At 44.8% G+C, this 23,240-nt stretch overlaps 2 protein-coding genes and 1 long non-coding RNA gene across 17 annotated transcripts in view; 2 read left to right on the top strand and 1 right to left on the bottom strand.

The window, feature by feature from the left end:
- Nucleotides 1-12,502, top strand: part of nfixa (nuclear factor I/Xa) — a 116,049-nt gene extending 103,547 nt beyond the window's left edge. For 12 of the 13 annotated variants that reach the window (XM_076043780.1, XM_076043840.1, XM_076043833.1 and 9 more), the window contains 2 exons: nucleotides 3,029-3,117; nucleotides 6,933-12,502. In XM_076043780.1, the coding sequence (XP_075899895.1) occupies nucleotides 3,029-3,117; nucleotides 6,933-6,947 (104 nt within the window). In that variant the 3' untranslated portion in view covers nucleotides 6,948-12,502. The remainder of the gene's footprint in view (nucleotides 1-3,028; nucleotides 3,118-6,932) is intronic. The other variant, XM_076043858.1, reaches the window with a different exon arrangement.
- Nucleotides 12,503-14,125: 1,623 nt separating this feature from the next.
- On the bottom strand, nucleotides 14,126-18,119 carry LOC142899972 (uncharacterized). Of its 3 annotated transcripts, none has more exons than XR_012928834.1 (4): nucleotides 17,982-18,119; nucleotides 15,754-15,921; nucleotides 15,550-15,684; nucleotides 14,126-14,886 (listed from the first exon to the last, which is right to left on the bottom strand). It is a non-coding gene; the product is annotated as an uncharacterized LOC142899972 (long non-coding RNA). The 3 variants fall into 3 exon arrangements; XR_012928835.1 differs by lacking the exon at nucleotides 17,982-18,119 and adding an exon at nucleotides 17,128-17,148; XR_012928833.1 differs by lacking the exon at nucleotides 17,982-18,119 and adding an exon at nucleotides 17,056-17,130.
- On the top strand, nucleotides 17,996-23,187 carry rnf11a (ring finger protein 11a). The gene is made up of 3 exons (XM_076043935.1): nucleotides 17,996-18,127; nucleotides 20,259-20,431; nucleotides 20,798-23,187. Exons 1-3 carry the CDS (start codon nucleotides 18,029-18,031, stop codon nucleotides 20,967-20,969), a joined length of 444 nt encoding a protein of 147 aa, XP_075900050.1. The 5' UTR covers nucleotides 17,996-18,028; the 3' UTR covers nucleotides 20,970-23,187.
- Nucleotides 23,188-23,240: the final 53 nt, after the last annotated feature.

Consider the following 23,240-nt stretch of genomic DNA (forward strand, 5'->3'; position numbering starts at 1 on the left):
AGGGTCTTTGCTAGGAATCGGACTTGACCGATTTTAGGCTCCTGTAGATTGGTTAGCGCTCAACCTGCAATGAATTCCTCCTCTATTCGTAGCGAAGCGCATGGTTAGAGCGCAAGTAGTCACTCCGAGCTCCAAATATTCAAGCGCAGTGTACCTACACTTTCTTCAAATTAAGAGTGGGGAAGAATTGTGGGACTCCCACAGGGCTGATACACCACTGTTCAACAGTTTGGGCTCACTGGCTCCTTTCTGCATTTAACTCCATTATGAGCAGCTTCACGGAATGATCTACTGGAATACTATAAGAACATTACTAGTGCAGGAAAATCAGTCAGGATGTGCTGAACACATTATGGGATGGCTTTGACAGTTGTGGACTTGATAGTCGAATTAAATGTGATTTTAGAGAATGAATATCCATTGTGCAATATGCAGCCATCACTACACAAGTTGATGCTTTTAAATTGCTAAAAAAAAAAATAATAATTATACATACATATATATATATATACATATATAAACATTTCCAAAACAGAGCTTTGTATTATAATCACACTTAGTTGTACGTGACAAACCATAAAAGAGTCAACAAAGCATCATGGTTTAGGCTTTTGAAAACAGACGGCTTTTAGTGTACAGAGATTTGCACACTTGGAATTCTCTCAGTCAGTTTTAATTAGACACTAAAATGTTCCCCATACTTGTTAAGCACACGTTGACTGATTTTCCTGCGCTGGTACTGATGGCAGAATGGCACAGCATTCAAAATGATTGGTTCCTAAATCTGGTTTTAATGGAGTTCAATGCAGAAAGGAGTCAGTGAGCCCAAACCTTTGAACGGTAGCGTGTATAGATGTGAAACAGACTCTCACAAGTTAGCCGTAAGTGGGCTCAGCCAAACACTGAGCAGCCCTGGGAGTCTCACTCATATTGTCATCCATCACCAAAATGAAGTGCACAGTTGCTGCTCTGTGCTGCCCTGCACTGTACAGGCAGGATCAATTTCTGACTATGCAGAAGCCACGCCTTTGCCAAACCAGAGATCCTCTTTCAAGCTCTTCCCATATCTCAGTCGTCTTTTCTCTCTGAATGCCTTCGCAGACCTCCTTTGCCTCTTTCTTTCACTCCCTCTCTCTCTCCCTCTCCCCTCAAAACCTCCTTTCTTCTTCTTCTTCTCTCTCTTGCTCTGGTGTTCGGTTTCCTGCGAGCGCCACAAGAGGCAGTGTAGCCTCTTCCTCCCTCCTTTTTGATGTTTTTTCTAGCGTGTGGGTGGGGTGGGGGTGAGGGGGGGGCAGAGCGGGGCGCTGTGCACGTTGCCTCTCGCCGCCAGCCTTTGATCAACGCAGACTCTGCATGTCTGTCTGTGACTGCGGCAACACAACCTGCCCCGTCCCTCCTTTCTTCTTTTTCCTCCCTTTTGTTATTTTCTCACATCCTCCTTCATTTGTTTTTGTTTTTTTCTTTATTTCTCTCCTCTTTTTTTTTCTTTATAAGGGAGCAAAATTAGGGCAGTTGGCGTGGACTCCAAAAAAACAAAACAAAAACAACAACAACATCCTGCCCCACTTTACCCAACCGCCCAATCCCCTCAACACTTTCGCACAAATCTCGCAACAATTAAAAAATTGAGAGCAACAAAAAACGTGGAGAGGGGGAAAAAAAAAAATCACAGCGAGCGAACAAACAGGAACAACCCGGCCGACTCGAGGAGAAAAAAAACAAACCCAAATCAAAGTGGGTCTAATGAGCGCAGCGCTGGGGGAGCGGGGGAGAGAGCAGGGTGGTGGTGGTGCTGGTGGGCAGCAGGGGGCAGCAGCGGGGAGACTTTGCTTGGTTCCTCCCAGACAGGTGCGGTGCCAGAGTCGGGCCACGGGGAGAGGTACACCGAGAAGGGGGCACCGGGCGGAGCAACCGGGCGGAGCCGGGCTGAGCCGGCCCGGGGCGGGGGGGGGGGGGTCTTGTGTTTTGACTCTTCTCCCCCCCACCCACCTCCTCTTCCTGTCCTATCATCCTTTCCTCCTCCTCCCTCTTTCCCACCTCTCTCAGATGTCACCGTCTCACTTTGAGCACTCCATCTTTTATTTATATGAACGGCTATATAAATAAATTTTGAACTTTTTTTTTTTGCGTCTCTCTCTCTCTGCTCATCCCGGTGACTGTCATTTTTTTTGGTTTCTTTTCTTCTTCTTTTTTAACTCTAATATATCTATATTTTGATTTGTCTCTGATCCTCAGTTCCACCTTACACCCTCAGTTCTAGTTGTGTAAAAAAACTAAACAAAACAAGATGCGGTGTAGCTGCTCACACGTACAGTCTGTCCTGCCCACGCGTCGCTTCTCCAGCCCCTGCACACCCCCGTCCCCGCTGAATCAGACACAGAACAGGAGTCCAGTGAGCACAACTGCCCTAAATTTGACCCCGTGACCTCGCCAGACGGCGTCACACCGGAGCTAAAAATGTGGCCATTAGACGGCCGTGGATTCACGCCGTCCCGCCGCCTTTGCTTGAGTTTTGCCGCGGATCCTCAGTCAGTGGTTTTCCTGCTGACCCTCATCACAGAGGCTCCGGTCAGGGGTCGTGGGAGGAGGAGGAGGAGGAGGGGGGTGACGAGTAGCGCCCCCAACTGGTGACGCAGTGGAGGAGAATGGCTCCTAATCATCTCAATCTAAGCATCCTCCTGTCTGGAAGCATCGCGTGCGGGAGAATAAAACGAAACCTGGCCACGATAAATCATCCGTGTGACTCGTTTTGGCGTCGTCACCCTTGACCCCCCCACCCCACCCCCCCACCCCCACTACCCTCCCCCACCACCCCTCCACAACCCCCCCCCCCTCGCAACTCATCTGCGACGGGAGCGCAGCCACGGTCTCAGCAGTAGGTCAGGATATTAAAAGCAATCAATTACAATAAGCCGACCATCAAACTGGGCTTTGAGCTCGGTGTGCGCGCGCGTCAGTGTGTGTGAGTGTGCGTGTGTGTGTGTGTGTGTGAAAAAGCGTGTACACACTTGTCTCTCTCTGTTTGTAGCATACTCCACGCCAGGCTCCACAGCTCCCAACCGGTTTGTCGGCATCGGAACACGGGACAACTTTCTGAATCTCCCCCAGCAGACTCAGGTACCCTGCCGAGCTCCCTGCTCCATTCACAGCCAGCCATGCACCTCCTCCTGCTCCTCCTCCACCTTCCATTCACAGCCAGCCATGCACCTCCTCCCCCACCTCCTCCTCCACCTTCCATTCACAGCCAGCCATGCACCTCCTCCTGCTCCTCCTCCACCTTCCATTCACAGCCAGCCATGCACCTCCTCCCCCACCTCCTCCTGCTCCTCCTCCACCTTCCATTCACAGCCAGCCATGCACCTCCTCCTGCTCCTCCTCCACCTCTTCCTCCCCCATCTCCTCCTCCACCTTCCATTCACAGCCAGCCATGCACCTCCACTTCCTTCTCCACCTCCTCCACCACCCCCTCCTCCTCCTCCTCCTCCTCCTCCACCACCTCCACCACCATTCACATCAAGCCATACTCTCCACCTCCTCTTCCTCTCACTCTTTCTCCTCCACCTCTCCCTCCTCTCCCTCCTCCTCTGCTGGCTTTTTATTTCGTTTCATTTTTTCAAACTCTTGTCCCTCATCACCTGCTGCTGCTGCCGCTGCGAGCCTGATTCGGCCCAGTGCTGCATGCGAAGGAAACCTTCACGGCGCTAAATATTGATTCAGCTCAGGTTTCTGCTTTTCATTAGTGTTTAATCAAAACAATACAAACTCAGAAATTCCAGTCTTCCTTTCCCCCGCAGACCACATCACACTCTGCACACTTGGCCTTAACTGGCCAAATGTAACCTCAGCAGCAGTTGTTTGATTTATTTTATTTTATTTTATTTTTGTGCCAACGTACACTTCTTTTTTCCTAAATAAAAATCCTCCACCAAAATCCCTTTTGATGAGGGAGTTGTGATGGCCACCGGGCGGTGACCTTACGCAGGGGGGCCGAGGCCTTTGGTTTCAGCAGCGGTTTACAGTTGGACGGGGGGAGCTGCCAGTTGGTTGGTGTTGATTTATCCTCCGCAGCGTGTGAGGGCCGGCGGCGGCGCTGCTCGCTACGTCGTGGTTTTCGGGTTTGGCCGGCACTCGGCCTGCAGGGCAGCTCCTCCTCCTCCACCTCCTCCTCTGCTGCCGCTGCCTTGGTTCCCCTCCATCACCAACACAACTTTTCTCATTAGAGGCTAACCACACCTGCCCGCTGCCAGCCCCCCCCCCCCCCCCCTCCAACCCCCCCGTTCCTCCCCCACACATGGAAACAATCTGCATTCCTCCTCCTCGGCACAGACCCCCCCCCCCCCCCCAACCAACCCCTCCTCCTTCTCGTGCATCAGCTGCCCCCCCCTGCTGCTGCTCCCTCCAGTGTGTTTGGAGCTCCCCACCTGCACCGCTCTCCCACAGATGTAGCCTTGGCACTGTGGGGACTTTCAAACACTGTCCAAATGTGCATGAGTGCATACGTTGCACACACACACACACACACACACACACACACACACAGAGAGAGAGAGAGAGAGAGAGAGACACCACCTCTGTGCCAAATCTCACGCCCGTTCTCTCTCTGTCGAGTGCTTTCACCTCCTCTGTTTGTCCCTCAGACACGTTTTTGAAACGGAAATAGAATCATGAGAATATTAATCCCGACTCGGACGTTTCTCGCGGGTTTTGGGAAACGGGCCTCGGTCTCGACCGGTTAGCCGTGCCTGGCGGGCCGGCGTGAGGAGTGGAGGGTCTCTGGCCGTCCTGCTGTTCTCTGACATATGGAGTCGTTCAGATGGCGGCGCTGCCAGCTCGCAGGGAGAGAGAGAGAGAGAGAGAGAGAGAGACAGAGAGAGAGTGAGAGAGAGAGAGAGAGAGAGAGAGAGCGAGAGAGAGCGAGGCGGAGGGGGAAGAGAGAAAAGCTGGTGCGAGGAGCTCCCTGGCGGCGAGGCCTCGGCAAGTGCAGGGGTAGGAAGAAGGGGAGAGACGGTGCAGGCGGACAGAGAGGGAAGAAGTGGAGCGAGGGAGGGAGGGAAGGAGGGAGAGAAGGAGAGCGGGAAGGAGGGAGGGAGGGAGGGGAGAAAAAATGGCAGTGGGGCCGAAGCTCCCTCCGCTCGGCAGTCACGTCCAGGCTGTCTGGTTGCCCGCGGCAACCAGACATGATGTCATAGGCGCTTGAACTTGGACTTGTGGGGATGTCGGGAGGTGGGGGGGGTTAGAAAGAGGGGGTCACTTTCCACTGCCAAGACTGTTAGAGCGGGAGTGAGACGGAGCGGAGGAGAGAGAGGAGGAGGAGGAGGAGGAGGTTAAGTGAAGCCTGGGCAGGGGGGAAGAGGAGGAGGAGGAAGAGGAGGATAATCAGAGCGTGAGGGGGGCCGGAGTCGGGGGTGTGGGGGGGTCAGACTGCCTAGGGGAGGGGCTTGCTGTTGAAGGTGAAGGCTGATTGGCTGCGGCCGGAGGAATGTCAGCCAGCGCAGCGCCGAGGCCTCGGCTCCTCGGCTGTTATCACTCTGAGTAGCCAGACACCCTGACCCCTGACCCCTGACCCCTGACCCCAGCTCCACTCAGTATCATCAGTGACCTTATGCGTCAGGCAGTAGCTCAGGACGCAGCGGCTCAAGACCCGACGTCTAACAGCCAGTAGAGCAGGAAGTCAAACTCAAACACACAGTGGGACAAAATGTAAAACTTAGACAAAGTCGCTTGCCAGCATTTGATGATTTTCTTATTGAAAAAAATCTTCCTCCAGATATTAAAGTGAGAAACTTTTTTTATAAGGCAACCAAGTTTCCAAGTCTCCAATAAACAACTTCATATTGCACACATGCGAAATTGAATTTCAAATTTAAAAAAAAAATCATCAAAATAATTCAAATGTAAATAAAAATCGTATACCTCTTATTTTACTTGCAGCCTTTTGATTTGAATTTCAACAGTACGCTTTTTCCACGGGCTAATGATACACGTAAACACAAAATAACAAGTCACAATAATATCCTTCAATGAATGTGATGTACTGACTGATGGGCCAAAGCGGTGCACGTGCTGCATAATAGCAGCTCCAGTCGTGATTTTGTTTTGCCTTGCGGAGGCGAGAGTTTGATGCCTACGCTGTAGAAAGTGGGCCCGGCCCGACTCCTTCTCCTCTGGCTGCGCTGCAATAACACAATCGTTTTTAACGGGTCTGAAGCGCTGGAGTCAGCCCTCTTAAAGCAGCGAGCGGTCCAGAGCAGCTCATAACTTTCTTCTTTCTTTCTTTTTTCAGCTGCAAGCAACAGCTGATTTTTTTTTTTTTTTTTTTTTTTTTTCGCAAGAGGCAGAGAGGAGGTTGCTGGGTAGTAGGGGGCCACCTAGTGGCGGAAGGAGTGCCCTCTTTGCTTAAGGACGGTGTTTTTCAACCACTGTGCCACGGCTCGCTGGGGTAGTCACATCATGTCAGGTGTGCTCTGAAAAATCATCCAATTCTACTTAATTGGTCTAAAAATAAGAATATTCCATTGTGGAATGAAAGTGGGCCTGTTTCCCTCCAGCAACTCCTCCCAGGATATCAGCTCTGTGTATCTGAACAGGCCCAGGGTTCAAACTGGCTGAGAATAATTGAACAAAGAGACTGGATTGTCATTATTAGGCAAAAAAAAAAAAAAGTCTCATTTTATAATATTTTTGGTCGGTGGTGTGCCGTGGGATTTTCTCAATTTAAAAAACATTTAAGAAAAAAAAAAGAAAAAAAAAAAGAACAGGATTCTTTTTATCCTCCGTCTTCCACTCATTCTGTCGCGTCCAACCATTGACACCCCGACGTGTTCATCACTTACTAACTTGTATTCATCTGTTCCTGATGCTCTTTGTGTGAAAAATGTGCTGACGCTGATGATTTTGTGCTCTCTCTCTCTCTGTCTCTCTCTCCTCCACAGTCCTGGTTCCTCTGACATGACCTCTGACCCCAGCAGAGCTAAAAGATGAGTTACACAAATTGGAAATTTCAAGGAAAAAACAACAACCAACCAACAAACAAACAAACAAAGGCATCGCCGCTAATTGAGAACAGACTGCTGACACTAAAAAGGTCTTTCCTTCTCGTCGACACTATTCAAAGTACTACTACTACTACTATTACCACCACCCTGCCCTGAGAATCCCCACCACCACCACCCTCCCACCGCCCCAAGAGGATTCTACGTTCGACACGATTTTTGAACATGAACGCAGCCTCCGCCCAAACCGCCCCCACCACCACCACCACCCCGTCCCATCCACCCTTTGTGCAGGAGGCTTCAATGAGATTGAGTGGACAGTCTTGGAACGCAAAGAGGAGGAAGAGGAGAAGGAGGAGGATGAAGAGGAAAGAAGGAGAAACTGTCTCACACACGCACCCTGAAAATGTCCACAAAGGAAACAAAATGGCAAAGCTGAAAAATGACCAATTTACACACATTGTTTCTTTTTATATACATATATATGTATATATACATATATATATATATATATATATATATATATATATATATATATATATATATATACATATATATATATATATACATGTATATATGTATACATATATATATATATATATATATATACATATATAAATATATATATAGATTTTCTTTTTTTTCCTTTTTACCATTTTGTTGTCGCCACAGTGAAACTCCATGCATCGGCTGGGAGATCCAGAAACGAAACAAAAAAGCATTCTCGTACGGTAAAGTCGATTCGGGAAACATTACCGACCCCCCCCCCTCGCCCACACACACATTTGCATTATTCTCCACTCCTCCAGGGGGCGCTGGGTCTCACCTGATGGCACCCTATACGCCCCCCCCCCCCAATCCGACCACCACAGACGCATCGCCTGCAGAACGCTCGCGCCCCTCGAGCCTCTCTCTCTCTGTCTCTCTCTTTTATTTTCCTTTATTTGATTTATCTTCCTTTATTTTACATTTCTGATTGGCCAATCATGGTAACACCATGTGATGGTGTGACATATATGCACTAAGCGGCTGGTCTTTGTTTACCTGTCAGACTATCAGGGTGTCCTGCTGTGGGAGAAGCGATAGCCATAAGGCGCTCCTTTAACCGAGTGAGTGAGTGAGTGAGAGAGTGAGAGAGTGAACACGACGGAGGACAGTCATCACGCTAAAGTCTCCATGTGCCCGTTCGTCCCCTCACCTATGCACTATTCAGTTTTTTTTATGATTATGATTATATATAGAAATATATATAAGGGATGAACAGTCTTGCACATTGATAGATGGCTGAGCAGAGAGGTGAGTGGGGGGGAGGGGGGCTCTTTGCCACTGTAGGCATGCGTCTGTGCCAGCACTCAACAAGGCTCCATAAGAAACACACACACACACACACACACACACGCACGCATGCATACATAGTCAAAACACACCCGCTTGCATGCCAAACATCTTCACTCGCGTCTGTCCCACAACCCCTCGGCCTGTACCACCACCACCACCACCATCATTACTATTATTTCTATTATTATCCATAAACATGAAATTTATTTTACAGTCATGCAGCATTGCTCTCATATCATTCATTCGCTTTCACTTGTTTTTTTTGGTAGATTTAGTTTTCTTTCCTTTTTTTGCATTTTTTTTTTCCACTCACCGGATTTTGGTTTTGGGTTTTTCTTTTTTTTTCGTCTCACTTGGATTGTTTGAACCTTCTTGCGCATGCCACAACGCTTTCTCTCTCTCTCTCTCTCTCTCTCTCTCTCCCTCTTTAGTTTGCAATAATAGCACGTTAAGTTTCATTCTTGAGTTTCAGCACCGGAGCAACAGCAGTTTCTAGAATCTCTGACACACGCACAGTAGAGTAACAGCAGCACATCGCACCACCAACCCTATGAATTGTCCCTCCCTCCCTCCCCCCCATTCCAGTGACAGGAACACCCAGTAGGCTACACACACACACACACACATGCACGCACACACACACATTGATATAAGAAGGGAAGCCCTTATATTTGGTTCTCCAAACTGCCTTTGTTAATGGTTTTTCATTCACTTAAGAATTTGTCTTCATAATTTGAGATATCTTTTTCTTTTCTTCTATGTAAATATTCACATTGAAATTTGCTACTTGTATTATTTCCATCATCATCATCATGTCACAATCCAACGAAAGCCGACCTCATAAAATAACTGGACTGCCTAGCTGTTGGATCCATTTTGCAGGGATAGTTAACGCTCGCTAAGCCTCACCACGAACATTAAGCTCTTTGTACTAAAAAAAAAAAAAAAAAACATATATCAAGACTTTTAACAATATTATGAAAGTGCCTCTGGATCCCTTTCATGCAATTGGTAACAAACTCGACTTCAGGTTCCCTCCCCGCGTACGAGCTCGCAGGCAGCGGCGGGGACGGATCTTTGTAGAGGACTGCGAAACTTTTTGTAAAGACAGACAGACAGACGGACGGACAGACAGAGAAAGAAAGAGAGAGATCTTATACATATATATTTATGATATATGCTCCTTTTAGACATTTGTTTTCCTACACGAGCTGCTTGGCAGTCTAGTTATTTTCTGAACTCTCACCTCTCCAGCCCCACAATCCACACAACGCCCTTTCTCTCAGTAACATCGCCTCTACTGTTACGAGTACGGATCAAACGACACGCACGCCACCGCCACCCGCAGCGCAGCATTAGAACACCTAGACCGACCTGTTGCAGAAAAAAAAAATGAAAACGCAAAATGAAAAAAACTGACAGTAGGTTTGGAGGAGAAAAAAAAGTGTTTGTTTTTGATGGAAAGTATTAATATTGAAAAATATGTGTCGATTGAGCCACGTGCAATGCATTGGGTAGAACATTGTGTTTGTCTGTTAGAGATTTTTAAGAAAGCTACGAGAAAAGTTAAAAAAAAAAAAATGTATTTGTTTCTAAGTCCACCTGCTCCGGGACTCTAAACTAGAGAGCCATGAAAAATCCTAGTCTTTGTAAGCCGGGGGTATTTGTTTTTATTTCTCTTTTTTTTTTTTTTTGTCTCTTCTTTTTTTTAAATGTTCTTTGTGTAATCAGTTGTTTATAAAAGTGCGGGAGGGCTGAAGGAAAACAAAAAAGAAAAATCTACACAGCTCGAGGAGAAAAATTCTCTATCATCAGACGAAACCTGGTGCTTCAGACACTATGATAAAAGTACATTCAGAACTATTGTAAATGAATGGCAATGAACAAAAAATAACAGCACATTTAGGAAAACAGCGTTCCTCTTTCTCGCTCTCTCTCTCTCTCTTTTTAATCTTCTATTTGTATTGATCCGGGGGGGGGGGGGGGGGGGGGTCCCATTCCTCGAGGTTGTGACTCTGAAGGCGTTTTGGTTCAACCTTTTTCTTAAAAAAAACAAACAAACAAACAAACAAACAAAAAAACCCTATATGGTCCAACCTAGGAAACAGATGACTCACTCCTGCACTGCCTGACACTCACCAGCAAGACAGAAAGAAAGAAAGAAAGAATGAAAGACAGAAAGAGTTTTAAAATCCTCCTCCACTCCCTGATTGGAGATCAGAGCTGAAAGCTGGCCTGTGTCTTCAGTGAGCGGGGCCTCGTACAGCCAGTCATCTCCTCCACCAGGTGGCGCTGAGACTGCGTGGTGGTGATGATGGGGGAGGGGGGGGGTAAATAGATATATGGACAGATAGACAGACCTCCTCTCTCTGTGAGGAAAGAGAGAAAAAAGGGGGGGAACATTCAGACGTTCTCCTCCGACCCTCCGTGTAAAACAGGCAGCGAAGGTGAGCCCCCCCCCCCCCCCATCACCCCCTCTCCTCCCCCCACTACCCCTCCTCCTCCTCCTCTGTAAATGACTCTTATAGTGCTTGTGTTGTAGTGTATAGTTTCCCAGCAGTTAAAGGTCGTCCCTTAAAAGTGCCTTTTGTTCAGAGACTCCATTTTGTAATCCAGATCGCCCCCCCAACCCAACACCCCCCCCCCCTCCTCCTCTTCCTCCTCTTCTTCTTCTTTCTCGAAACCCATTTTGGGGAGGAAGAAGCCGGTCGGGGTCCCGTCTGCCTCTTCTTCTCCTTCTTCTCCCTTCGGCCTTTTCGAAATGAACTCCCCCCCCCCTTCTCCATTGTACCTACCTACCTATATCCTACTCTCCTTTTCATATATATATGTACATATATATATATATATATGGTTCAAAAGGAAACTGGTGTGAATTAGTTCTTTACTTTTTATTGAAAAAAAGAGAAAATCTGAAAAGGCAAAAAAACTTGTTCTTGTTCAGCTATTGCTTCTTTTTTTTTTCTTCTTCCCCTCCGTCTCCACTGTCTGTTTCCCTCTTAGACACTGGAGTAGTCTGTACCTGTGTGTCTGTCACTCTACGTCTCTCTCTCGCTCTCTCTCTCTCCCGCCCCTCCTCCGCCTCCCCGCTTGTCGGGATGGGCGGCGGGAAAAAAAACAGAAAAAAAAAATTGCGGGATAAAACAACTTTTTTTTTGTCTCGAGCAGAATGCAGTTAGCTCACATGTTATTCTTGTCTGTATGCTTCACATTGTATTACCATACCCATCTTCTTCAGCTTCTCCATTCAACAGCTAATGTAAGTGAACAAATTGTTTTACGCTGATGGGCTTTTTGGGGGTGTGTTCCCCCCTCCCCCCCCTCCCTTCCCCGGGCGGGTGAGGAAGCAACGGCCGGCATTTTTTTTTTTTTTTTTTTTTTTGGGTGGACGAGGTCTCACAGTTAGCCGGGTCACGAGGGGCGAGATGAACTGCTTCTGGAAGGGGCTGCTATGCTACGATTTTAATTTCTTTTCTTTTTTTAGCTATTTATTTTTTGGCTTTGTTTTAATCTCCTTCCTTGTTTCTTTTTTTCTGTTTTTGTTTTTTTTTTGCTATCAGGGTATGCTGTTGTTTAGGCTCCTTTTTTTTGGAGGAGGCCTCGAACTGTAAAAACGAAACGCTACAAGCACCTTATAAGCGGACTCGTCCTGCATAAGGCCGAAAGAGGGGTATTTTTTTTTCAATTTCCAGGACATATCCCCGCTTTCAACACAGAACCAACGTCAAAAGTATTTTCTTCACGGTGGGTTCTTCACGCAGTGGGAGCCCCCTGCAGTATTAGCCATTCACAACCGCACCCATTAAAAAGAAAAAACGCTAGCGCGATTCTCAAGTCCCTCCATTTTGCCCACCACGCCCGCCCCCCACTCCTCTGACCACCTCTTGCTGGACTGCTCCGTGTCTTTGTTCTGTTGTTTATTTTGTTCTCATTAGCATGTATGGTTAATCGGTGTAATCGGCAGCACCTTAGCCCCCCCCCCCCCGACCCCACCACCCCCAGCGCTCTATACGCCTCTCGACGCCCTCAGTGCAGCGCCACTTCTTTGTGAGAACACCCCCAGAGCTCTAGGTGAAATGCATGTGTTAATTACAGTTTCTTTTCCATAAGAAGAAAAACAGTTTGAGAAGAGCAGCACCTGATTGAATAAAAAAAGGATGTTCTTGACTGTACCACCGCACCCGCCTCTTGTGTTTCATTCCGGCGAGCGGGAAGCCCGCGACGATAGCGGGGGTGTCGCTATCGAGAAGCTATCATCCCTGGAAGTTATTGCAGTGAGAGGAGCGGCACCTTCAGCTTTCTGTTGGGATGAACCTAAACCAGGCATGGGCAAACTACGGCCCGGGGGCCAAGTAAGTAAGTAAGTCAAAAGAAATAGCTGTATTTCATAACTTTTTTTCAGTGTCTTAAGATTAATTTCAATAAAGAGCTACATACCGTGGCGCTTCAAATACACATATTCAGTTGCAACACTTCTGTTCATTTTCAAATGACATTAAAGCAGATCTTGTGCAGGGTTTCACCCCGCCTTCGCCCTATGACAGCTGGGAGAGGCTCCAGCAGACCCCCACAACGCTGAGTGCAGGAAGAAGCAGGAATTGAAAATGGATGCATGGATTTAAATACATGTTTTCTACACATCCCATGATATGTTTTCCCCTCCTATGAGGTGGGTCACCAAAACACTACCTCCATCTGCTCCGGCCCCTTTGCTAAATTTTAGAACCCACTGTGGCCCCACCAGTCAAAGAGTTCGCCCACCGCTGATCTAGACTGAGTTTTAAGCCAACACACTGGGCGCCATGGCTGCAGATCTTCCCTGACAGAGTGAGCAGACTGGACTCAGGACCGTGCTCGAACTGAATGTATGTTATTAGAAGTCTTGGCTATAAAGGTGCCTGACACAGGATTGCCTCTGAAAGGCAGAGAAGAGAACAGATTGCTCATGAACCAGGAAATTCTTCTGTCAACACGCTTGCAACCGCTGCTCATAGATCAATATGGAAGATCTGAGCTAATCCACAAGGTCTCACCATGCAGCCCAGGATGCCACCACTGACGACGGTCCCCTAATGCCCTAGTGGCCACTGATACCAGGAGTTGATGTTCGTACTTTAATGATGCATGTAAAATGTTTGCATTCCGTTTTCCAACATATGAATGAGGCAGTACAAAGGAAGATGGCTGTCAGCAGACCAGGTTGTTAGACAATAAAAAAATAAACCAATCTAAAAGGTACAAAGAGATTTCCCATCGGACTCACTTGCACTGGTGCATCTTTATTTCCTCACAAAAATTCCAAATATTTTCAGAAGCCACATTTTCTTTTTTCTTTTTTTTTTTAAACATTATCAGACATTGTGTTATCTGAGCACTGAAAGGACAATAATAATAATAATAATGATGATAAAAAAAAAAAAAACTGTAGTGACACTTCAATTCAAGTAACTTGAGTTGATAATTGAAATAAACTAGCAATTACAGTTTCACAAAATTGCATACATTGAAATAAAAAACTATGTTCTAAAATCCAAACATAAATAGCTTCTTTTTTTTTAGATTTTCTTTTTATGTATTTCTATTTAAATATACTTTGCATGTTCAACAATCTTTACATTCAACAAATCAACTTACATTGTTATGAGTGCACAACATGTACCCTTTGTTTCCAATGTCTAAAACTCCATGGAGTCAAACTATTAAATTTCCTACTGTGATCCACATCAGTCTCAGCAACCCTGTGTGTCAGTCTGTGGTCACTGCCTGCTCACAGTTGGCTTTTTGATTTTTCTGTCTGAGCTCTTGGACTCAGACAGAGGACGGGGATACGTCCGGAATGGACCTCTACAGGCCCATCTTCCAACGCCAACGATTAGACACAAGTATATATTGGTTAAGCAGCATGGGAGGTTACTTCCTTTTCTCTCACACAAAGTGCTGCAGCCAGTCAGCACAGCATGAGGGTTGTGGAGTAGACAGACTGCAGATCAGCTATTCTCTATAGGTCCATTGGCAGATGGCAAATAACTCTTCGGTGCATTAAGCCCCCTCTGGGACAAGAGTGTGTGTCCGAAACACATTAAACCACTTGTTATGTTATGAGTGGGTCTATTTTTTTCATTTGCCAGACTTGCTGGTTAGCCGACTTCATTTAACAGCTGATTGAAAATCAGATTGAAAATAAGTGGCCCAAAGCAAATGCAACTCCTGATTTTGGGACCTGTTTTTAAGAGAAAACCACAGAGTTTCTGTTTCAAATACTTACTTAGGTTAGGTCAGCCCTTTACATTCTATATTCAACATTTATTACAAAGCAAAAATGAAATGTGAAAGAAAACCGTGTACCGAAAGGCACCTCGTGAAAGCCGCAGTAGACTGAAATTCATTTCATTGTTCTCTACCAAACTACTGAAGCATTTTTGAATCTCTTATCTCTTATGTTTTAACTCTACTGGTAGATGTTTCATTTTCGATCATCTAACGACACACTTCAGGGCTGTTTCCCATCGGCAGGTGGGTCCATTTGTTTGTTTGCTGCTCCCTGCTGCTCCATCGCCTTGAGACAGAACGAAAATTTTGATTTGATTTGATTTTTATTTAATACATGAACAAAAATGAAATAACACACAAATTTGTTTTACAAATATCCAAATCCAATACACCCATTCAGGTTGAGGTTCTAACCCTATAACTGTTAAAATTAGGGTGTTTTTTTTGCACCTGAAATACCTTTTTTCTACCTTTATGTAACCAGATAAAACCCGTTGAGATCAGGATCTGATTCACAAGGGCGACCTGGCCAAGAGGTCAGCAGCACGAGTGTCAGAAAGCAGTCACAGAGTGACAGCACAGAACAAAACACACACTTTTATGTGTGTTGGGTGTATTGTGAAATGTTATCTTAGTTTTTGAATTTAGAACAAGGGTTACATCTTAAGATCAGTCCCGGGCTTTCAGTGCAACAAGCTGATGATTCAACTTCACCAAATTAAGTATTTCAAAAAGAAGGGGGCAGATTAAACTGGACTGATAGCTGACGATTCTATAATTGCTGCTCAAGGTTTCTTCACCCTGGAGTTGTTGAATGATTGATTGGTTGATTGATTGATTGATTGATTGTGATTCTCCAGTTAACCGAGGAAATTGTAATGTCTCCTTAATGATCCAGAGGTGTAAATTAAATGGGGGAGGGGGTGACCCCTACCTGTGGAGGACCTACCTTTGCTGTAGGCTCAGTCTCTTGCACTGGAGCACTACCACCGTGGCAGGCAGCGTCCTCAGAGGATGGAGATGGAAAAGCAGCCTCCAACTCGGGTCCACTTTGCTCCAACGCTGATGCAGTTACCGCTCCGTTCTAGACAAGGAAAAATATGGGGTTATAATTTGCAAATGTGAACCTTCAGGCCATAAAGGAACCACCTACCTCAGGCACAGCCTCCGGTGAAGGACTGGTCTCTTGGACAGGAGGGCTTTGGATAAATGGTAGGGCAGTATAGCCAGGGATTGGTACACAGTCGCGTACGACACGTGGGTTTGGCCCGAATGAACAAGGAGGTGGGACTGGTGGCGGAGGGGGTGATGGAACTGCAGCCTAGAAGACATAAATATATAAATATAATCGTTAGTCCTGCTTGAATGCCACGGTTGAGTCCTTTCTGCCTGCCATGACTAAAGATAGATAGATAGATAGATAGATAGATAGATAGATAGATAGATAGATACTTGAAGAGAAATTTGGGGAAATACAGTGAGCTATGAGTCCACAGAAAGACACACTGTGCGCAGGGCCTTGTACGTTTGGGGTGTACATCTTGACCAATAAGCAGTACGCAAATTTCAGGACAGTCCCAGAGTCAAAACAGCTGTCCCGACTCCTGAATTTTGCCCTGCGTGCACTGAAAATGAAGCATAACAGAACGGAGAGTCTCTGAGACCAATACCGCCAATTCAAACCTAAAAAAGGGCTAACTAAAGGTTATTTGTGCTGCGTCCAAACGACAGAGAGAATAAAGTTATCTTCCTTTACAGAAAAAAACCCTGAAATAACACATCAGGAATGTCAGAATAAGGGTTTTCTTTTACCTGCAACATTGCAAGTGAGCCAGATTCATTTGTTTGAAGTTCTGTTTTATTTGACTTATTGCTTATATGTATCTTCTTATTCTCTTTTAGACTCCAATTTGACCGTCTGTCACCTTTTACATTTCTCAACAGCATGACTAACTTTTTCTATTCATTGTCGGTTAAGGTGTGGAAAGAAATAGCGCACATTGTTTCAACTGGTTTAATGTTTAATGAATAAATAAATACTACGTTAACAGCAGATAAAATCCTGCCGTGGCTTAAATATGTGTAAGAAGTGATTCATTCCCAGGCAGTAAAGAATATTGCTCCTCGGGGGAGGAAACCCAGATGCTAATGTCTTCTACTCGACGCTGGTTGAATAGCACAGCCTGAAGAGACGCACTCATATTAAATACAATGATCTGATTTGTGTCACAAGTGAGTAAAACGTTTATACGCAACTAACAACAAAAAACACGTTTGAATGGCAACATTGTGTGATATGAATGGCAACATTCAAACGTGCAAAGAAAAGGAGATCACTAGGCTAACCATAAGATAAGAACGTAACGTAAACTCTGCAAAACAAAAAAAAGAGAAAGAAAAGGAAAAAAACACCACCAGCGACGACGACAACAACAACAACAACAAAAACCAATACTTGTACGGTGTTAAGATAAATCCCAAGAAAGGACTGAAGAAATAGTTCTTATAGTAGAAGTAGTCTTCTCACCATATTTCCGGGTAACGATTTTTAGATTACGAACTTCCGGGTGTGTGTGTGTGTGTGTGTGTGTGTGTGTGTGTGTGTGTGTGTGTGTGTGTGTGTGTGTGTGTGTGTGTGTGTGTGTGTGTGTGTGTGCGATTAATTTACAATCTCTGTTTTATTGCAGGTTACATAACCCCTGTGCTGTTTTGTAATAATGAGTCTGGAAGAAGAAGAAGAAAACTTGATTAAACCTATATTGGGGAAATTTGCATAACTACAGCAACAATAAAATAGAAAAGAATGGAGATTATATTGGTTGAAAAAAATAAGGAAATAAAACACAATACAATAAAAAAAAAAATAGACTAAGAAGGAACAAGCAAGATATTCACATTGTATTGACATATTCACATAATATATTTTTTCTAAATCATTCAGTAGCTTGTAGTCTTCTTTACCGTTGTAAATATGCCTTTAATTGCGTCTCTCAGTCGTTTGTTTCAAAAGTTATTCATCCATCCAGGAAGTTCGAACCGGCCGCTAGCTCTCCAACTTTACACAAAAAAGGGGGCGGGTGGATGTGTGTCAGTGGAAATGCCAGACAGTCTTTAACCCCCTTTGGTAAACAGAAGACGCATCGTTTAGGGAAAGTGGCGTGGAGAATTATTGTCACACCTGTGTCTTTTATCTTTCACCGTTAAACTCAGCTTTGGGGTTTAACGCGGTCACTAGAACTGCTTCGCTCCTGTCGACAACTTCCGTCACACTTGTGAGGGGAATGACAACAAACCGTCTGCTAGCAGCTAAGCTAAACTAGCGTCAGCAGCGTCCGTCCTGGGCGGCCGCAGCAGCAGTGTTTGCTTCGGGTGTCAGCTCACCCTGTCAGCTGAAAGGTGCAAACGCTCTTCATGGTGCTCTCAGCTCGATGGGGAACTGTCTGTTTGCACAAGGTGCCGATGACCTATCGCTGCTGAACGAGTCCGAGGGGGGCAGCCTGCCCGGAGAGCCCTCGCAGCCCCAACAGGTGAGCTGATGATGGGTCTCAAGTTCAAATAGACCCCGGGGATGAGGAAGAACGAGAGCCCGGTGGTGTAAAGTTGTCGCTGTCGACTCATGTATACAGAGCAAAAATGTCGAGTACGATGTTAGCTTCCACCTTTGATGTCTCAGTGTTGACTTAACCGGAGGATTGTTCCTCAAAAAGACTGGTTTTGTTGTTGGAGGAAAGCTAACGCAATGTGTTTTTCATTTAGGAAGTATAATTCTAGTGCAACAATTAGTAAATTAGCCGTTAGATAAATGTGGACGAGTCCTTTTCCCCCTATTAACTATGTTTTATGTTCATAATACAGTGATTATTGTCAGAGGGTATAACCAGTGTGAGTCTACTGACATAGTCAAAAATAAAAATACAGTGATTCCAGGTTTGTTTTAGATATGGAATTTATATTATTAATACAAATGTACCTGTTTTGATTGTGAAACAGCCGAACATGATTCATTATAACTTATAACCCTCTAGTCTACATTAAACATGTACGTGTAGCCATATTTAGCCCTCTGTTTACTGCCTTTCACAAAATGTCTCTGCTCTAGCTGTCTACTAAAATAGTTATGTGGGTATTAGGTACATCGAAATTCTGTGAACAGAATGGCCACAAGTAGTAGGGCTTAAGCACTGCATCATTACATGATCATCTGTCTTGCATGTGACCTGTCAATGGCCTGAGTGAAGTTACATCTTGAGCTCGTATCAAATGCTCCGTCAGACTTCATAATGTTAAGGTGCAACCACAGGAAATATGAATCACTGAGCACTCTGAAGGTCTTCTGGACTTCATACGACTGCACTTTCATGCAACTGTTAGCTAGGGTGCCCAAATTCTGGAAAACACTCTACCTGGGCTATTTGGAGATACTGCAAAAATGCCTTAAGATGTTTAAAGCGTTCATTTTCAGTTTCAAATGAAAAATGTACAATTTCTTTAATAATGATATAAGCATCAATAATGCCTCACTACATGCTCATCTGCAGCAAAGTATTTTCCGTGTCTCCAGAACATTTGTTTGTGAAAAAGACAGGTGCCAGCTTTGCAGACAGTACACCATGTTTCCCACAACCACAAGGAAAGAAAATTGTGCTTTTTTTTGGGGAAAAACTACACTTATGTTTCAGCATTTCCCATTGTGTGAGAGCAGGCAGTCAGTGCATCTTTTTTTGTCTTGATCTGAGAGCAGGAGTGCTGGAATAATAATAACAGTGGATGGTGTAAATATATTTTTAAATGCATAGTATTAATGGCCTACAGTGCACTCTGAGCAAATCAGACATTTTAAGAAACACTGTAAAAATTATTTTAGGATCCCAAAAGGATGACATGTCAGGACGTATCGTCACCTTACTGTCAACACTGCCATTTAGTGCTTAAGCACTGGATGACATGATTCCAAAGTAATGAATAGTTAACAGGCATGACCGAGACAGTAGAGAGCCATACCTGAATTGGCCAGACATGGATGAGTGTCAACACAGAACCATCCCTACTGGCTAACATGGAGCATTGTTCACCGGTTCTGTAGGGCCTTTGGAACGTGCTGGTGCCCCTTGAAGTGTGATGTTTAATGAGACAAGCTGATGGCTGCTTGCCTGCTTTATGTGTGTGAACAATGGTACCCGCAACATAATGACTCAGGCTTGTGTTGTACATATAGATACTGAAAAGTACTGCAGTACCCAACAGTTCAACATCAGCTTTTCAACATTAGCAAAACCTTATGACTACTCAGCCCAGTGACCCCCACAACCCCACACCACATCATAACATGCTTCCTCACCAGATGTGCAAGACCCCCCACCCCCGCCACACTGCCACCAGCTTCTCCTCATGCACGCTACCTCCTCAGGCCACTGTGCCCTGCCATGTCCAGTCTGTGTGTGTGAGTGCTCACATTCACTCACGCATACTCATGCACACTCACTCTGAGTTTCTCATTCCATAGAATTTTTGCACACCCATGATGAAACCCTGGCTAATAATAGTGAATAGGAAGTAAAGAAAGCACCCCCGCCCCCTTTGTGGTGAATTTATTGACTGGCTAGAGACACACTGCACACTTGGGAGACACAAGGTGTCTTTTGTCTCCCATTTCCCAAGGAACAAACACAGCCGCTCCCAGTGTACCATCCCAACCCAGGGGAGAGCCGCCTGGCCTGTCAGCTGACCGAGGAGGAGCAAATCCGTATCGCTCAGCGAATCGGACTGATCCAGCACCTGCCCAAAGGCATCTTTGACCCAGGGTCCGATTCCTCTGAGAAGAAAGTCAAAGAGTAAGCTGTGATTTGTGATGCCAACATGTTCATCATTTTTATGGCTCTTTTAAAAATTCAAGATTCAAAGATTTTATTTGTCACGTCATGTTACATGGCTGTAAAATGTTGCTGTTGCAAAACCCAGATGTATGCAAAGTGTAAAAAGAGAGAATTTAAAAGTAGCAAGTTTTACGAATATACAAAAATATGTTAAAAAAGGATTTAAAAATGTGTCAGGTAAGCAGTGATCTTCCAATTGCATTGCAGTTGCTTACGTTGAAAGGAAAAACCTGAGTAAAACAAAAGACGAAAGCAGGAAATTGACGAAAAAAAATCTTTGACTGAAGAATAATGGAAGGATGCTGCTCGCTCTCTCTGCCACAGGTGCGTGATCTGCATGCTGGATTTTGAATATGGGGATTCCATTCGCTTCCTACCCTGCCTTCACATCTACCACGTGGATTGCATTGACCCCTGGCTGATGCGCTCCTTCACCTGCCCCTCCTGCATGGAGCCTGTGGACGCAGCGCTGCTCTCCTCCTATGAAGTCAGCTGAGCGGCCCCACCGCACCTGCTCCTGCCTGAGGGAGCTGCACGTCTCGACCCGTCTAACTGGCTGTTCAAACGGGACGCCAAGGTGACAATGCATGATGTAGATGTTTGCGAGTGTTGATGCAGACGGTGTGCTTCACAGCAGGGCTTCTCAAAAGTCTTTCGCCTCTCACAGGAGAGAAAAATCTTCTGTTTTCTTTTTGTCCTGAATAATTTACATCTTTTCATTGAAATTTAAAAAAAAATATATTAATCAGATATACATTTCAAATTCAATAATGTGAATGGCACAACAATACATCTTTTTCTTATCTACATAGTAGCATGTTGTCAACGGTTTAAGGAACGTAACAGTAGCTAACATACTCATAATACACAGAAATCCAAATGCCCAGTCTAAAACCGACTTTTGAGTCTTCCCTTCAAGCATAAAGTAATAAACACGCTGCCTTTTATCCAAATGAAATGCAATAATATGCAGATACAGCAGGCCTACCGGTGGCCTGAGTGAAGTGTGGACAGAGTGACTTGATGTAGCTGCGACACAGTTTTTATTCACCCTAAATGACCGTGAGTGGGAATAAGGAACACTAAATTCTTGATTCACCACTGGCTATTGTTTCCCTGTACGGATGTGCACTTTTTAACTGCAAAGCACAATTTTGTAAGTGGTAACAGTTTGTGGACGGTACAGTCAGGGGTCACAGAGCCCCTGCATCCCCTGACCCTACTTTGAGAATCACTGTTCCACAGAACATTTAGGTCAGGACTATTTGCAATTAATAAAAATATTTTTTTTCCTTTCTCACAGAAGGACAGTGTGCCAAAAATTTGAGGAGTTTAAGTTGTAAATGCAGAAACGGTTGCCTATGTCTTACTGACAGTCTGTTTATTTAGTTAAGTTGTTTTCTCTCTTTCCTGTCGCAATATTCACTATGGAATATCGTTGGATGAAATCTGTGTTTTCATCCTCAACGCTGGTGAGTAAAACACATCCAGCGTAAAAACCGCAAGTGAAGTCACTGTGTTTTCAAATGTATTTGTGACATTGGAGGTTAGGAAGGAAAACAAAAGCTTCTCAATATGCAGAGCAGTTTTGTTTTAAGAACAGTCAAATGAAAATGTTTGCCTGAACAAAAGGATCTGCAAAAACTTACACTGCCCGCCCACGGCTATAACATCATGTGATGACAGTGTCAAGATCCAAACAAGTTAGTTTTGTTATGCTCCTGTTGTCTACACTGTAATTTTACATGTGAAGCTGCTTTTCTTTTCTTCTCTGACAAGCCTTCTGCCTTCTCTCTGTCCTTTAATTGTTTACTGTCTAACATTTACAGTCACAGTTTGACGTGCAATTTTCCCTGAAAGTCTTCAAGACGATAAGGCACTCTGTAGCATTTATATTTTATGAAGAGGAGTGTGAGTGTTGATGAGTGGGCATGCGTGCTTAATTTTTTTCTGAGGTAATTCTAGTTAGAGACGTGTGATGAAGCCCAGTCAATACTACACATCTTTGCCATGTCTTTGCCTTTCAGCTTGTTTTCCTTGTTACGGCCTTTTTTTAGAGCAACAATCTAGTTTTTGTTTCTTTTTATTTTTTTTGAGTTTGGGTTTTGGTCATACGGAATATATTTGCCTTTTAGATGTGTGTAATATGAAAGGATGGCATCTTGAATGTATTATTATTTTAACTTAAATGTTATTGACGGCACTTGTGACAATCAAAGGCCTTCTCTGATTTGCCAGGCTGCTGTGCCTTCTGTGGTTGACACAAGTCGGTTTCGTGAAGTACAATCACATGACGTTTGGCGGTCTTTCAGTTGCCCTGTATGGGAGACAAGATACCAGCATTGCACTGACTTGTGTTACCATAAAATCGGCCTGGGATGGAGCCAGACGTTTGTGGTGCCTCTGGTGTTTTTAAGTTCTAATATGTGCCTCTGGTTCATGTTTTTAGGAAGACCAAGAAACCACAATAAAAAATGGATCCCAGATTGGATTTGTGTATTGTAAGCTGTGACTTTTCAACCAGAAAAGTCACAGCAGACTTATTTGTTGTTTGTGTGTTTGGCTGAACCATTTTACAAAAGGTACCAACGGTGGTGAGAGACTGATGCTTTGATACAAACTACATCAACGTGTGAGCAGTGTGCAGGCCTAAACATATTGTAGTCATTGATTCTCCTTTAAAACCAAATAAATCTATGAAATCAGTAAAAGTGTGAAGTAGTACTTGTTTGACTGTATTCACAAGATGAGGAAGAGGCCAAACATG

The sequence above is a fragment of the Nelusetta ayraudi genome, unplaced genomic scaffold (genome assembly GCF_046127955.1).
Source record: "Nelusetta ayraudi isolate G7.1 ecotype Tasmania unplaced genomic scaffold, CSIRO-AGI_Nayr_v1 ptg000004l, whole genome shotgun sequence".
Taxonomy (NCBI): domain Eukaryota; kingdom Metazoa; phylum Chordata; class Actinopteri; order Tetraodontiformes; family Monacanthidae; genus Nelusetta; species Nelusetta ayraudi.